We start from the raw sequence: 17,481 nt of genomic DNA, 5'->3' as shown, positions 1-17,481 counted from the left end.
GGAGGCGCGATAGTAGTGATGGACAGAGAATTCTATAAAACGAAAATTACGAGCATACTGCTGAATGAGGAATATTACGTCAAGGTAGATGGTAATCAGGACAAACATGCAATGCAGAAAATAAAAAGACTCATCAGCAACAACTTAAATACTACGAAAATAACCGGAAATGAACAGGATTACCTAACACATTTTGAATTCAAAGAAAGCTGCTTTTATGGACTACCGAAAATTCACAAATCAAAACAAATTAAAGAAGCAATACAAACACAAAATTCAGAATATATAACTTGTTTAAATCCTGATGATTTAACATTCAGACCAATTGTGGGTGGACCGAATTCCCCAACCCAGAGACTCAGCAACTTACTAGATATCCTGCTTAAAACCATTCTGTAAAGAAGTAAATAGTTATGTACGGGATGATATGGACTTTATTACCCACCTCCCGAAGGAAGTCAATGAAAATTCGAAACTTGTAACGATGGATGTCGTGAATCTCTACACAAATATCACCAAAGAACTGGGACTGAAGGCAATTGAATACTGGTTAGATAATCACCCAGAGAAAAATACATCATCGTTTCAAAAAACAATTTATCCTAGATGGGATAGAACTAGTATTATCTAACAATACTTTTATGTTCAATGACGAACATTATCTACAAATCAAAGGCACTGCTATGGGCACGAAAATGGCTCCAACGTATGCGACCCTTACACTTGGATATTTAGAAAAAGGACTTTACAACAAAGCTGAAGAAATGTGGGATACAAACTTCAAACTGTACCTAATTAATAACTGGAAACGATATCTGGATGATTGCTTTATCATATGGAACTTCGATGAAGAACGTCTGACAACATTGTTCAATCAACTTAATATGCTAGATCAAAGCATAAGTTTTACTATTGAAGTTGATGACAAAAAAATACCATCCTTAGATGTTCTAGTTCTGAAAAAGGATGATACCATAATAACAGATATTTATTACAAGCCAACAGACACACACCAGTATCTTCATTTTGGATCATGCCATCCGCGACACAATAAACGGGCAATCCCATATAATCTTGCTCGAAGGATTTGTACCATAGTTAGTGAGAGTGAAACAAGAGACCTCCGCTTGAAAGAATTAACCAGTTATTTGAAATCTCAAAAATATCCTACCAAACTGATAGAAGATGGAATCCGGAAATCAAAAGAATTAGACAGAACAATGCTCCTCAGTCCAAAAGAGAATCAAGGAACAGAATCTTTAATATTACCATTAGTAACCACACATAATCCACGGAATAAAAAACATAACCGGAACAGTACACCAACTAAACAATGTACTCCAAGCAGATGTACATATGCAGAGAGTGCTGAAAAACACAACCTTCATCAATAGTAAACGCCAACCCAAAAATCTGAAGAGAGTACTATGTAAATCTAACTTCCAAACCGAAGAAAATTTCACCGTAAGAAAATGTATGGACCCACGATGTGGAACCTGCGACTACATTACAGAAGGTCAATCTTTCAAATTCCACTCCAGAACATTCGTAGTGAATGCAAATATGTGTTGTGATTCGAAAGACCTCATTTATGTAATAACATGCCCCGGATGTAAGGAATTTTACATTGGAGAGACCAGTAATACACTGAGGGCCCGTGTCCGTGTACATAAACAACATATTAATGTACCGGAGTACAGGAAAATAAATTTAAGTGAACATTTGGACATTTGCGGAAAGAAAAGGTTTACTATATTTCCGTTCTATAAAATGTTAAATAATAATACCATCCAAAGAAAAGAACAAGAAAAACAATTTATTAGAACTCTGAAACCGAAACTGAATCGTTTGTTGTAATTGTATAAATCAATTGTTATATGTATAATTACCTCCCTTAATATGACGTCACAATACACAATGACTATACTGTCATGACGTCATCTTATGTTGTTAAGCATCTGAAGAACATGATGAAAGCGCTAATGCTAAACTAACAACGTGTTTCATTTTTTTTTTTTTTTTTATTTTTCTATATGTTTACCGGACACTGAGAATTTAATGTTATTCAATATATATATATATATATATATATTTCACCCGTATCGGGTAGTAAAGTGATTTATAGAAATATTTATACATCTACACACTTACAGGTAACAACTCAACAACCATATTGAATGAATAAGGCCACCCTCACAGAGGATGACAGGGTATTTATCAAATCAACAACAAATGATAATTCAATAAAATACAGGACAAAATATAATAAGGCCAACAGGCACTGTTGTAAAAACCCTATCACAGACTGTTGTAAAACCCTATCACAGACTGTTGTAAAACCCTATCACAGACTGTTGTAAAACCCTATCACAGGCTGTTGTAAAACCCTATCACAGACTGTTGTAAAACCCTATCACAGACTGTTGTAAAACCCTATCACAGACTGTTGTAAAACCCTATCACAGATGTTGTAAACCACTATCACGACTAAAACCCTATCACAGACTGTTGTAAAACCCTATCACAGGCTGTTGTAAAACCCTATCACAGACTGTTGTAAAACCCTATCACAGACTGTTGTAAAAACCCTATCACAGACTGTTGTAAAACCCTATCACAGACTGTTGTAAAACCCTATCACAGACTGTTGTAAAACCCTATCACAGACTGTTGTAAAACCCTATCACAGACTGTTGTAAAAACCCGTATCACAGACTGTTGTAAAACCCTATCACAGACCCTACTGTTGTAAAACCCTATCACAGACTGTTGTAAAACCCTATCACAGACTGTTGTAAAACCCTATCACAGACTGTTGTAAAACCCTATCACAGAATGTTGTAAAACCCTATCACAGACTGTTGTAAAACCCTATCACAGACTGTTGTAAAACCCTATCACAGACTGTTGTAAAACCCTATCACAGACTGTTGTAAAACCCTATCACAGACTGTTGTAAAACCCTATCACAGACTGTTGTAAAACCCTATCACAGGACTGTTGTAAAACCCTATCACAGACTGTTGTTGTAAAAAACCCTATCACAGACTGTTGTAAAACCCTATCACAGACTGTTTGTAAAACCCTATCACAGACTGTTGTAAAACCCCTATCACAGACTGTTGTAAAACCCTATCACAGGACTGTTGTAAAACCCTATCACAGACTGTTGTAAAACCTAACCCTATCACAGGACTGTTGTAAAACCCTATCACAGGCTGTTGTAAAACCCTATCACAGACTGTTGTAAAACCCTATCACAGACTGTTGTAAAAAACCCTATCACAGACTGTTGTAAAACCCTATGTTGTAAAACATCACAGTTTGTAAAACCCTATCACAGACTGTTGTAAAACCCTATCACAGACTGTTGTAAAACCCTATCACAGACTGTTTGTAAAACCCTATCACAGGCTGTTTGTAAAACCCTATCACAAAACTGTTGTAAAACCCTATCACAGACTGTTGTAAAACCCTATCACAGACTGTTGTAAAACCCTATCACAGGCTGTTGTAAAACCCTATCACAGACTGTTGTTAAAACCCTATCACAGACTGTTGTAAAACCCTATCACAGACTGTTGTAAAACCCTATCACAGAAATGTTGTAAAACCCTATCACAGGTTGTAAAACACTGTTGTAAAACCCTATCACAGACTGTTGTAAAACCCTATCACAAGACTGTTGTAAAACCCTATCACAGACTGTTGTAAAACCCTATCACAGACTGTTGTAAACCCTATCACAGCTTTAAAAACCTGTTGTAAAACCTACCCTGTATCACAGACTGTTGTAAAACCCTATCACAGACTGTTGTAAAACCCTATCACATGACTGTTGTAAAACCCTATCACAGACTGTTGTAAAACCCTTCACAGACTGTTGTAAAACCCTATCACAGAATGTTGTAAAACCCTATCACAGACTGTTGTAAAACCCTATCACAGACTGTTGTAAAACCTATCACAGGACTGTTGTAAAACCCTATCACAGACTGTTGTAAAACCCTATCACAGACTGTTGTAAAACCCTATCACAGGCTGTTGTAAAAACCCTATCACAGACAATGTTGTAAAAACCCTATCACAGACTGTTGTAAAACCCTATCACAGACTGTTGTAAAACCCTATCACAGACTGTTGTAAAACCCTATCACAGACTGTTGTAAAACCCTATCACAGACTGTTGTAAAACCCTATCACAGACTGTTGTAAAAACCTATCACAGACTGTTGTAAAACCCTATCACAGACTGTTGTAAAACCCTATCACAGACTGTTGTAAAACCCTATCACAGACTGTTGTAAAAACCCTATCACAGGACTGTTGTAAAACCCTATCACAGACTGTTGTAAAACCCTATCACAGACTGTTGTTAAAACCCTTATCACAGACTGTTGTAAAAACCCTATCACAGACTGTTGTAAAAACCCTATCACAGACTGTTGTAAAACCCTATCACAGACTGTTGTAAAACCCTATCACAGACTGTTGTAAAACCTATCACAGACTGTTGTAAAACCCTATCACAGACTGTTGTAAAACCCTATCACAGACTGTTGTAAAACCCTATCACAGACTGTTGTAAAACCCTATCACAGACTGTTGTAAAACCCTATCACAGACTGTTGTAAAAACCCTATCACAGACTGTTGTAAAACCCTATCACAGACTGTTGTAAAACCCTATCACAGACTGTTTGTAAAACCCTATCACAGACTGTTGTAAAACCCTATCACAGACTGTTGTAAAACCCTATCACAGACCTATCACAGTGTTGTAAAACCCTATCACAGACTGTTGTAAAAACCCTATCACAGACTGTTGTAAAACCCTATCACAGGCTGTTGTAAAACCCTATCACAGACTGAAAACTGTTTGTAAAACCCTATCACAAGACTGTTGTAAAACCCTATCACAGACTGTTGTAAAAACCCTATCACAGACTGTTGTAAAACCTATCACAGGCTGTTGTAAAACCCTATCACAGACTGTTGTAAAACCCTATCACAGGACTGTTGTAAAACCCTATCACAGACTGTTGTAAAACCCTATCACAAAATGTTGTAAAAACCCTATCACAGACTGTTGTAAAACCCTATCACAGACTGTTGTAAAATCCACTATCACAGGCTGTTGTAAAACCCTATCACAAACTGTTGTAAAACCCTATCACAGACTGTTGTAAAAACCTTATCACAGACTGTTGTAAAACCCTATCACAGACTGTTGTAAAACCCTATCACAGACTGTTGTAAAACCCTATCACAGGCTGTTGTAAAACCCTATCACAGACTGTTGTAAAACCCTATCACAGACTGTTGTAAACCTATCAAGGCTGTTGTAAAACCCTATCACAGACTGTTGTAAAACCCTATCACAGACTGTTGTAAAACCCTATCACAGGCTGTTGTAAAACCCTATCACAGACTGTTGTAAAACCCTATCACAGACTGTTGTAAAACCCTATCACAGGCTGTTGTAAAACCCTATCACAGACTGTTGTAAAACCCTATCACAGACTGTTGTAAAACCCTATCACAGACTGTTGTAAACCCTATTGTTGTAAAACCCCTATCACAGACTGTTGTAAAACCCTATCACAAAACCTATCACAGACTGTTGTAAAACCCTATCACAAAACTGTTGTAAAACCCTATCACAGACTGTTGTAAAACCCTATCACAGACTGTTGTAAAACCCTATCACAGACTGTTGTAAAACCCTATCACAGACTGTTGTAAAACCCTATCACAGACTGTTGTAAAACCCTATCACAGACTGTTGTAAAACCCTATCACAGAACAACCCTATCACAGACTGTTGTAAAACCCTATCACAGACTGTTGTAAAACCCTATCACAGACTGTTGTAAAACCCTATCACAGGCTGTTGTAAAACCCTATCACAGACTGTTGTAAAACCCTATCACAGACTGTTGTAAAACCCTATCACAGACTGTTGTAAAACCCTATCACAGACTGTTGTAAAACCCTATCACAGACTGTTGTAAAACCCTATCACAGACTGTTGTAAAACCCTATCACAGAAACTATGACTGTTGTAAAACCCTATCACAGACTGTTGTAAAACCCTATCACAGACTGTTGTAAAAACCCTATCACAGATGTTGTAAAACCCTATCACAGCTGTTGTAAAACCCTATCACAGACTGTTGTAAAACCCTATCACAGACTGTTGTAAAACCCTATCAAAACCCTATCACAGACTGTTGTAAAACCCTATCACAGGACTGTTGTAAAACCCTATCACAGACTGTTGTAAAACCCTATCACAGACTGTTGTAAAACCCTATCACAGACTGTTGTAAAACCCTATCACAGACTGTTGTAAAACCCTATCACAGACTGTTGTAAAACCCTATCACAGACTGTTGTAAAACCCTATCACAGACTGTTGTAAAACCCTATCACAGACTGTTGTAAAACCCTATCACAGACTGTTGTAAAAACCCTATCACAGACTGTTGTAAAACCCTATCACAGACTGTTGTAAAACCCTATCACAGACTGTTGTAAAACCCTATCACAGACTGTTGTAAAACCCTATCACAGACTGTTGTAAAACCCTATCACAGACTGTTGTAAAACCCTATCACAGACTGTTGTAAAACCCTATCACAGACTGTTGTAAAACCCTATCACAGACTGTTGTAAAACCCTATCACAGACTGTTGTAAAACCCTATCACAGACTGTTGTAAAACCCTATCAAAACCTATCACAGTGTTGTAAAACCCTATCACAGACGTTGTAAAACCTATCACAGACTGTTGTAAAACCCTATCACAGACTGTTGTAAAACCCTATCACAGACTGTTGTAAAACCCTATCACAGACTGTTGTAAAACCCTATCACAGACTGTTGTAAAACCCTATCACAGACTGTTGTAAAACCCTATCACAGGCTGTTGTAAAACCCTATCACAGACTGTTGTAAAACCCTATCACAGACTGTTGTAAAACCCTATCACAGGCTGTTGTAAAACCCTATCACAGACTGTTGTAAAACCCTATCACAGACTGTTGTAAAACCTATCACAGACTGTTGTAAAACCCTATCACAGACTGTTGTAAAACCCTATCACAGACTGTTGTAAAACCCTATCACAGACTGTTGTAAAACCCTATCACAGGCTGTTGTAAAACCCTATCACAGAATGTTGTAAAACCCTATCACAGACTGTTGTAAAACCCTATCACAGACTGTTGTAAAACCCTATCACAGACTGTTGTAAAACCCTATCACAGACTGTTGTAAAACCCTATCACAGACTGTTGTAAAACCCTATCACAGACTGTTGTAAAACCCTATCACAGACTGTTGTAAAACCCTATCACAGACTGTTGTAAAACCCTATCACAGACTGTTGTAAAACCCTATCACAGACTGTTGTAAAACCCTATCACAGACTGTTGTAAAACCCTATCACAGACTGTTGTAAAACCCTATCACAGGCTGTTGTAAAACCCTATCACAGACTGTTGTAAAACCCTATCACAGACTGTTGTAAAACCCTATCACAGACTGTTGTAAAACCCTATCACAGCGACTGTTGTAAAACCCTATCACAGACTGTTGTAAAACCCTATCACAGACTGTTGTAAAACCCTATCACAGACTGTTGTAAAACCCTATCACAGACTGTTGTAAAACCCTATCACAGCTGTTGTAAAACCCTATCACAGACTGTTGTAAAACCCTATCACAGACAGTTGTAAAACCCTATCACAGACTGTTGTAAAACCCTATCACAGGCTGTTGTAAAACCCTATCACAGACTGTTGTAAAACCCTATCACAGGCTGTTGTAAAACCCTATCACAGGCTGTTGTAAAACCCTATCACAGACTGTTGTAAAACCCTATCACAGACTGTTGTAAAACCCTATCACAGACTGTTGTAAAACCCTATCACAGACTGTTGTAAAACCCTATCACAGACTGTTGTAAAACCCTATCACAGACTGTTGTAAAACCCTATCACAGGCTGTTGTAAAACCCTATCACAGACTGTTGTAAAACCCTATCACAGACTGTTGTAAAACCCTATCACAGACTGTTGTAAAACCCTATCACAGACTGTTGTAAAACCCTATCACAGACTGTTGTAAAACCCTATCACAAAATGTTGTAAAACCCTATCACAGACTGTTGTAAAACCCTATCACAGACTGTTGTAAAACCCTATCACAGACTGTTGTAAAACCCTATCACAGACTGTTGTAAAACCCTATCACAGAAATGTTGTAAAACCCTATCACAGACTGTTGTAAAAACCCTATCACAGACTGTTGTAAAACCCTATCACAGGCTGTTGTAAAACCCTATCACAGACTGTTGTAAAACCCTATCACAGACTGTTGTAAAACCCTATCACAGACTGTTGTAAAACCCTATCACAGGCTGTTGTAAAACCCTATCACAGACTGTTGTAAAACCCTATCACAGACTGTTGTAAAACCCTATCACAGACTGTTGTAAAACCCTATCACAAAATGTTGTAAAACCCTATCACAGACTGTTGTAAAACCCTATCACAGACTGTTCCTATCACAGACAGTTATAAAACCCTATCACAGGCTGTTGTAAAACCCTATCACAGACTGTTGTAAAACCCTATCACAGACTGTTGTAAAACCCTATCACAGAATGTTGTAAAACCCTATCACAGACTGTTGTTAAAACCCTATCACAGTGTAAAACTGTTGTAAAACCCTATCACAGGCTGTTGTAAAACCCTATCACAGGCTGTTGTAAAACCCTATCACAGACTGTTGTAAAACCCTATCACAGGCTGTTGTAAAACCCTATCACAGACTGTTGTAAAACCCATATCACAGAAATGTTGTAAAACCCTATCACAGATGTTGTAAAACCCTATCACAGACTGTTGTAAAACCCTATCACAGACTGTTGTAAAACCCTATCACAGACTGTTGTAAAACCCTATCACAGACTGTTGTAAAACCCTATCACAGACTGTTGTAAAACCCTATCACAAAATGTGTTGTAAAACCCTATCACAGACTGTTGTAAAACCCTATCACAGACTGTTGTAAAACCCTATCACCCTATGTAACATCACAGACTGTTGTAAAACCCTATCACAGACTGTTGTAAAACCCTATCACAGGCTGTTGTAAAACCCTATCACAGACTGTTGTAAAACCCTATCACAGACTGTTGTAAAACCCTATCACAGACTGTTGTAAAACCCTATCACAGACTGTTGTAAAACCCTATCACAGACTGTTGTAAAACCCTATCACAGGCTGTTGTAAAACCCTATCACAGACTGTTGTAAAACCCTATCACAGAATTTTGTAAAATCATATCCACAAGGTTTTACAATATCATAAGTGTGATAACAGTAGCAGAATCACTTTTATAGTGATTTACATGTGACTAGCCAGTGGACACAGAGGTTTTCGCACAGGACAAGGTCGAACGCTCACCTAACTGTCAAAGGATTGTTTCAAATGGGGCCTTCATAAAATCAATTGAAATTAAGCAGGATGAAAAATGGTTTGGTACACGAGTTCGAATTCTATTTCGGCGAGTTGCCAGGTACTGATCGCTGTTCGGTGGTTTTTCTCCGGGTACTCCGGCTTTCCTCCACGAACAAATCCGGCATGTCCTTAAAAGACCTTGGCTGGCAATAGGTCGTTAAACTGATAAAACCAAAAAACCAATCTTCGCTTAAAATGCTGCGATGGGAGCTTCATCTTTGACAAATTATTTATGATAGCTGTGATAGGCAAGGAAATGCAGCAGTATGTTTGTCGGCGTACCGATAAGATTCTGTATCCACTACAGTAAAATGTAAACATTGGTCCCCTGGAATCGCAGACCCGGCGAGACGGCCTTGCCGCGATGGATGCTGCCAAGGTAACAGCGCGCTTTGTGCTGTTAGTCATTTCCGTTATCTCAGGTACGTATTTCCGAATGTGTTTTTTAGTATGCTTTAACTTTTATTTATATCTAAAGCAATTATGTTTTGACATTTATGATAGCATTTTGGTTTATTTATTGTATAGCTAGAAAATGTTGTCATGTCCCGCTACAAGGGACATGTGGATTTGTTACCAATACTTAGTCTGTACAAAAGAATGACAATGTATAGGAACATTTAACATGTTCATTTCTGGTTAAAATCGAACTCGGGATGTCTGACCTATTTACTACCCATGATTACTAACATTGGACATTTGTGGTAAATGGTTTTTATTATCATTGTTTGCTATTATTTCAAACTCTAATAAAATTCAAGGTAAATTAAGGTATGCCGTTTAAGGTTGAGAAGGTGGGGAGAAAACCGGGACATTTGAAGAAAATTCATCTCATAACAGCCAGTATCTTGCAGTTGTCCTATTTGGGTTTCGGATTCGTTACCCTGATGCAATTCTGTGCACTATGGTATCTATCTTTAACGTTTTGATTTTGCCTGTATTTTATTTAGATTTTAACATATAAAGGGTATACCTTGCAAGTTCTGTTTCACCGACTTACACCAACATGTTTGTTGTAGGTTTCCGTCCTTGTACTGGTTTAACTCTGTGCGACAATGCTAACTACAGAGAAACCGCCAGCTCCAGACGAAGTAGCTTTCCACGTGGTGGCACATGTCAACACAACACCGTTTGCGTTAAGAGTGGACGGAAATGCACATTTGCTAAGCTCTCGTGCCAGCCAGGCTACTCCATATACAACCCAGATATACAAGGCATACCTGCTACGCGATCCTGTACTGGACTAACGTCTGAAATGATGATCGAGAAAAGCGAGTGTTATTGGAAGAATATGTGCACAGTGTCATATCCAAAACTCCCCGTGATCATAAGAAACCTCGACGACGACGAAAGTTGTTTAGGACAATGCATCCAGTCTTTACATGTTAGGAGCTGGCAATGCATCAAAGATACACGTAAGGCAGATCAATCAGTTATTTTTGTATAAATATACATGTATATATAGTCCCTCCATTTATTTGGCATTTTTTTGGTTGTGCAATATTGTTTTCATCAATCGTAAACCAAGGATACCATTGAAGACTTATGGGCGAATGTGTAAGAAACTTTATGACAAATTGGGACTTCCATATTGATTTTTTTGTTAATCGTGAAAAAAGACTTTAGTGTAAATGTCACAGAGCTTTATAAAATAATGTAAATAATTAGAAACAGGGATAGATATATTAGTCAACATTTAGAAGAATTATAATATGATGATTTTAAAAAAACTGAGCCCTCTTATTCTCCCGCAGTGATTCATAAGATGTGTGATGACACCAAGACGTTTGAAATAGATATAGACGAAGACACAACACGACATGGCGTGGTTCGAAGTCACGAAGCTTGGCCTTATCTCTATACCACAAAGACGGCCAATGAAGATGTACCAGCGTGTAACAAAACTTTTCATCCTCACCTTCTGAGTAACCACGGCGGATTCACTAGACTGGCTTTGTCTGTAGTCTACCTGGACATCCAGCCGCAATACGAGAACCTTCGTGCTGTATCTAAAGACAAAGTAGTTGAGTTCAACACCAATCGCTCACCTGTCGTTCACATTTTTCCAGCTGGACAAAAGGTAGTCTTAAGCCTTGAGAGGGCTGTTGGCCGCCATAGCAAAGACGATTCCCGGATTGCTGGAGCTGGGTTTGTTATCTGCTTTAAATGTGAGTACATGACTACCTGTCTTAGCGACCACCTCTGTATAAAGACCACCTGGTTGATAAGACCACTTTATTAAGCTCTAACATAAACATTTTTTCTCACATTTAACCTTACGGTTCACCAGACTTTTAATACCCCAGTTCTTTATCCGTATGGTAATCTTTAACTGTACCTGGAAACGAATTACATGAAGGTTTTTGAAATATCTATGATATTTATGATAGTTATGATTTTGACAAAATATACATTTTGTTTCAAAGCTAGGACAAATGCAATCGTTCAAAATGTCACAATAACTCGTGCTTTATATCCACAATAATTGGAGTGGAGTAAGCTATCCCTAAAATATCTATACGTTTAAGAATAGTTGGACGCTTACAAGTATAAATAGGTGATTCGCACGTTCATAATGTTTCCACTTTTATTTCGGAATAAAATAAATGCTGTCAATAGTTATATATAGTCATATTTTTAGGTAGGCATTGTTTTTCGTAATGAGCTTGTCGGAGGATATGAATAAGCATAGTCTTGTATCACTTTATCTCCCTACCCCATCAAACATGATTGAACAAATCTAGACAAATCGTCAAGTTTCGGTAAAAAAAAAATTTATATAGATTTTGATATATAAAAAAGTCTCTGCACTACATTGTATATATGAACGTAAAGGGTATACGAGAAGAAATGCATAGAAAGAAGTTATAAGACGACAAAGGTACGGAAAGAGTTAATGTTAAAACGTAAATGTGGAGGATAGGATCACTTACTTGTGAGTGTTACTCACGGTTCATAAAGAATGCATATGTAAATATATAATGTTCGTTCATTTACAAAAAAACTGTAAGGATGTTTGGGAGAAGTAATGAATATAAATCTTTTATACTTCATCCTTTTTCTACCTTAAGCATGTTACATTATATATATCTACTAGTAAATTAAATGTAGTATTTTGATATAATGCTTTTTTTAGATCTTGGTTTATATTTATAGTTTTGAAAACGAACGAAAACCCAACTGGCGCCGAGGTATGCGGGCAAATGTTTAGGGGCAATCGAAAAGGCGCTAAGTGCATTAGTAAGTGCATTAGTAAGTATTGACATATATTATGATATTTGATATCATCACAAGAATGAAATTTATCTGAGAGAACATTTAAACTGTAAAAGTAAACTAAATCACAGCTAGTGAGATATCGTTAACCTAATGATTTCATACAGTTTACCTCCCTTTGTCTTTAAGTTATAACAAATTCCTACAGATATGTTTGGGTTGTTTAGTTACAGGATCATTTACGGACAAACCTTGTTATGAGGTAGATGGAAGTCGGATAACCCGAAGAACAGTAACCTATCTCATTTCAGTACCTGGCATCCGCCCCATATGGTTTTCTAAGAACTAGCGACGCGACGCAGAGAGAAGGCATTTTGTAATATGCTGTGACTACTAAACAACCCTGCCGTCACAGTCAATCGGAAGTCAACAGAAATATACTTATTATAGTAAATAGATATTTTTAACCCATTATGTAACATTTGAAAAAACGTATGTAAATAGTTTGATTTCGATGTCCTCTTGCATGATTTGTTTTAGAGTGTAAGTATAACAAAAAGAAGAAAGGAACACTTGCCCGGAATTTCTGTGGGGTAGGAGAGGAAGGGGTACGTGTGTATAACGTAACATTAGTGAGAACCAAACAGATCTCAGACGGCTGTAGTCCGTGGACCATGATTGAGACACCATGTCGGAAGAAGAGAAAGCCACATCAATCCTACAGTAAGTCCGGTGTTACACTTATGTAAAAGGTACTCAGCTGACGGTTCATGCTTATTTGACTCAGGGTACAGTAAGTCCGGTGTTACACTTATGTAAAAGGTACTCAGCTGACGGTTCATGCTTATTTGACTCAGGCGGCAGAGTCGTAGTGACCCGGGGCAATCATAAGTGTCGTTCCTTTTCTCTGCACTTGTTCTAGTATCATATAGTTAATCTATGATTTGAAATAGAAAATACAAATAATATACGAAGTCTGCTGGTCATTACAGACAGGGACGTATCTACCCGTACGTAAAAACGTAGTTGCGTACACATCATGCAGATGGATGTTTTTCGTACAGTATTAATTTTATTATATTACTTTTCTTCTCCTCTGATGTTAGTTGGAATTTATACTACGTATAACATTAAATCATCGTAAACATTACAATTGGACCTTCATACAATATGACAGTCTATTGTATGAGGTATGAGCGAGGTAGCTACGTTTCATATACAGTTCCACATGATATTATCCAGGCTATTTATTAGAATAAAAAATCATATCTTCGACTTGTTCAAATTTTTACTCGCTTAATACTTCTTAAAATAGAAACGATCGTTGCATTATAACTGCCACTGTTGTAACTAAAATATAATTTTAAGATTCTATTATATATTTGTGAAAATCGATTTATGCATATATGAAAATACAATTTTACACATGCAAAAACAGTCACGATTTTAACATATGCGTAATTCGATTTTTGGAAGTGTGTGTGCGCGGACAATATTGATATTTTTGAGATCTATGAACTATGGACTTACAGGCCCACTACCTTTCCAAAACGGCTTTTATTTTTTTTATCGATAATTTTGTATAGAGTAACTAAAGTTATTAACTTACCGTTAATACTACACTCATCATCATTTCCTGTAAAAATTAATTAAAATAAATAAAATGTTAATTTTCATAACGCGGTTCGTCTTTTATTTCCCACCGTCATCCTAAATACTGCGCATTATTTGAATACTACTGCGCCAGACGGCAAAACAGCGGAATGAAGCTCGATCTACAGTTATCATATATTAAGGAATAAATCTTGCATATGTTTGGTGTTGTTACCTCATCGTCGGCCATTGATATGTATTTTTTTATGTTACTAATGTTTTTAAGAAACCTGTAAATTTTACTCCGGAAAGGTAGTGTGCCTTTTATTTGTAATGTATGTTGTAACAACATACAACTATAAACCATACCTGGCAGTACAATATGATGAAGGTTAATAATTGATAAAAAGTTCAAAATTAAAAAACAGAACTCCCTCCAAAAGGATGTTGAATTTAGTAGTTTTGCCATGCACCCACTGGGGGGGGGGGGGGGGGGGGGGGGGGGGGGGGCCCCCGGGTGGCCCCCAGACCCCTCGCCTTACATTTTGCGTATAACACAAAACCTTCCAGATACGCGCCTGACAGATGAAGTTGCTTTGGCCTTGTTTGAAAGACGTCAAACAGTATCCGACTCACACCATACATAAATGTAACCCAGTGGATGTTTGCGTTAGATTATTTGCGGATAGGGAGAACATGGTATTTTTACACTCAGCAATTTATAACAAAAACAGATATTGAGTATTTACAACATAGAGTACAGAGAACATCAGGGTTTACCGACAACCCTACCCTACATACTAGGACAGATCTTATTTACGATTGAAACATATATTTTGCTAAAGATCGTCTTTTCTAACCACCTGCGACAAGTGTGAGACATTTCTACTTTTGTATATTTATGGTATCAATCGAAGGGAATAAAACATTTTTCTCGTTTTAGAGAGAGGATCCAAAGGGAATAAAAAACGACGTCGTAATGGGAAAAAGAGTGGAAGGAAGGGAGGAAAGGGAAGAATAGCAAGAGGCTGAGTCCGGCGAATCACATAAAACGAGTTTATTGAACTTAAACTATTGGGCAAAAAGATGAAGTATCGTAGGTATTGCTAACTGTATTCAATACTGCGGTAATGGAGGTGTAAATACAGAGAAGTGTAAACTAGCATGGTGTTATATAACTGAATGTTGAAATCGATTTCATCACGAAACAGACAGGAGACATCTAAATAAAGTCAGATTGCCGAGTAGTATAAATCATATCTACAATACAATGGTCGATGATCAATATGGATTACGATCAGAGATATGATGATTTGTAAGCTAAATGTGTTCTTGATAAAATTCTATATGGTACAACTAAATCTTTTCTTGTTTTGATTTTATGGTCAAATCTTAGCGTCTGCCCTACAGAAATAGTAAAAGGTAGCCTAACATTAAATAGGATTAGAACCAAAAGCCTGAGATCAAACTCGTTATAAGAGCATCACGATCTTCGTCTATAGAATAGCGGTATATTGTGAACAGCTGGGCACAACTCGTCAGGAAAACAAATGACTTTCTCTAGCTGTTTGTTAGACAATGTAAGGAGGCATGTATAAATTCATCTATAAACAGAAATCGATATGTTTCCCCATGTGTTTTAATTATATATCATTGTCATTGCTTTAAAAAGAGGTGTTCAATAAATAGGAAATATAATAAACAATAATAAAATGCTTCAAAACTGATTGATGAAACTCTTTCTCTGCATTTCATTATAAACTGTAAACGCTGACTGTAGACAGAATAAATTGTCAAGATTGTCTTCTCTTGTTCAAGAAACACATAAAAATTAACAATACATGTGGAAATTACAATAAGACAAAGGAGACAAGTACAATTTACGATAATAAAATTGAATGAAATAACCCCTCCGGCGTGTGAAGGCCAAAGGCAGACAGTACATTTAATGGAGTTCAAAAGGTCAAGAACAGTAAACAACTGATAACAAGATCGGAATCTTATATCATGGTTTTTCATTTCATTCTTTCTGTAGTAGCGAATATTTCTAAATGCCGAAGCTGACTGTTTTCGCATTGTGAAGGTTTACATTGTTATGAAGTAGTTGTAGCATTTAATATATTCTACAATAGTTGACATATATAGGATCTTACATGAGTGCTCATTTCATATGAGGTTTTATGAAACGAGTCTAAGATGTTTTTATTTTTACGAGCCTTCGCGAGCAAAAATCAAAACTTCGAGACGAGTTTCTTAAAATTTCATATGAAATTAACACAAATTTAAGATATTTTTAACACATAACAACAAATACTTACATAACAAAGAATTTAACGTCAAAATGTATGCCGAAAATCCAGCAGAGGCCGCAATTTTGTTCTGCCGTCATCGTAATCCTGACGTCACGTCAATTTCCTGACGTCATTTTATTTTTTCTATCTGACGTCAAAATAAAATGTCTAGCCAATGAAAATCGCTCCAGGTTATATTACACTAGTGAACATACGCAAAAATATTACTCGGGCGAAATCACTGGATATCAGGCGGATTATGTGATAAATCTATCTTTATCTAATTAACTTTTCATTAAGACAGCTAAGTATTCTTGCCTATTTTTCCCGTACAATAATTGAAATATTTTACTTGTGGTGAAGTTTCTGAATAGTTTGTGCATTGTTTCGAACCAATAGAAGACTGATAGTGCTGCCTTAAGAATCATCTGGCCGGTGGAAGAGGAACAATTGCACATGTATGTCAGTATTATTACCGGAAGTGGAACTACCAACGGGAAATCAGCAAAGGACTAAAAACAAAATATGAAAATGATAGAGAAAGCTATGGTTTTGAGCTTAATAATCTATCTGTATATCATTATTTCAGTTTTCTTGATTCGTGAAAAATCACAGTAATCCATTTCCTTGGCATTGTTTTGGTGACGAAGTAATTATATTCATATATTCAGCGGTACATTGATCAGTTGAGTTGACTTTAGGGTATTATTTAGAATAAATACGTGTATTTGTTATGAAATGAAAGCATTTGCATACATATACGTCCTTATTATTATTTCAATAACTGAAATCAAGTTTAAATTGCATACGCTTATATGGTACATTTTCTGATGCAACAAATGTCAAATATA

The 17,481-nt window shown here is 36.9% G+C and overlaps 1 protein-coding gene across 1 annotated transcript; it reads left to right on the top strand.

Annotated features, from left to right (window-relative positions):
• Positions 1–9,877: 9,877 nt before the first annotated feature.
• On the top strand, positions 9,878–16,066 carry LOC138320382 (uncharacterized). The gene is made up of 6 exons (XM_069263315.1): positions 9,878–9,952; positions 10,550–10,945; positions 11,285–11,698; positions 12,687–12,770; positions 13,287–13,469; positions 15,283–16,066. Exons 1-6 carry the CDS (start codon positions 9,895–9,897, stop codon positions 15,369–15,371), a joined length of 1,224 nt encoding a protein of 407 aa, XP_069119416.1. The 5' UTR covers positions 9,878–9,894; the 3' UTR covers positions 15,372–16,066.
• The last annotated feature ends 1,415 nt before the right edge of the window (positions 16,067–17,481 follow it).

The sequence above is a fragment of the Argopecten irradians genome, chromosome 4 (genome assembly GCF_041381155.1).
Source record: "Argopecten irradians isolate NY chromosome 4, Ai_NY, whole genome shotgun sequence".
Classification (NCBI taxonomy): domain Eukaryota; kingdom Metazoa; phylum Mollusca; class Bivalvia; order Pectinida; family Pectinidae; genus Argopecten; species Argopecten irradians.
Note: the sequence above shows the minus strand (reverse complement) of the source record. Positions and strands in the feature narration are given on the sequence as shown.

What these genes read in the sequence shown, in the direction of transcription:
- LOC138320382 (XM_069263315.1), top strand. Translation starts at nt 9,895, where the DNA reads ATGGATGCTGCCAAGGTAACAGCGCGCTTTGTGCTGTTAGTCATTTCC. An exon ending in GTTTGTTATCTGCTTTAAAT is followed by an intron (nt 11,699 to 12,686) that starts GTGAGTACATGA and finishes TTATATTTATAG; the next exon opens with TTTTGAAAACGAACGAAAAC. An exon ending in AAAAGGCGCTAAGTGCATTA is followed by an intron (nt 12,771 to 13,286) that starts GTAAGTGCATTA and finishes GATTTGTTTTAG; the next exon opens with AGTGTAAGTATAACAAAAAG.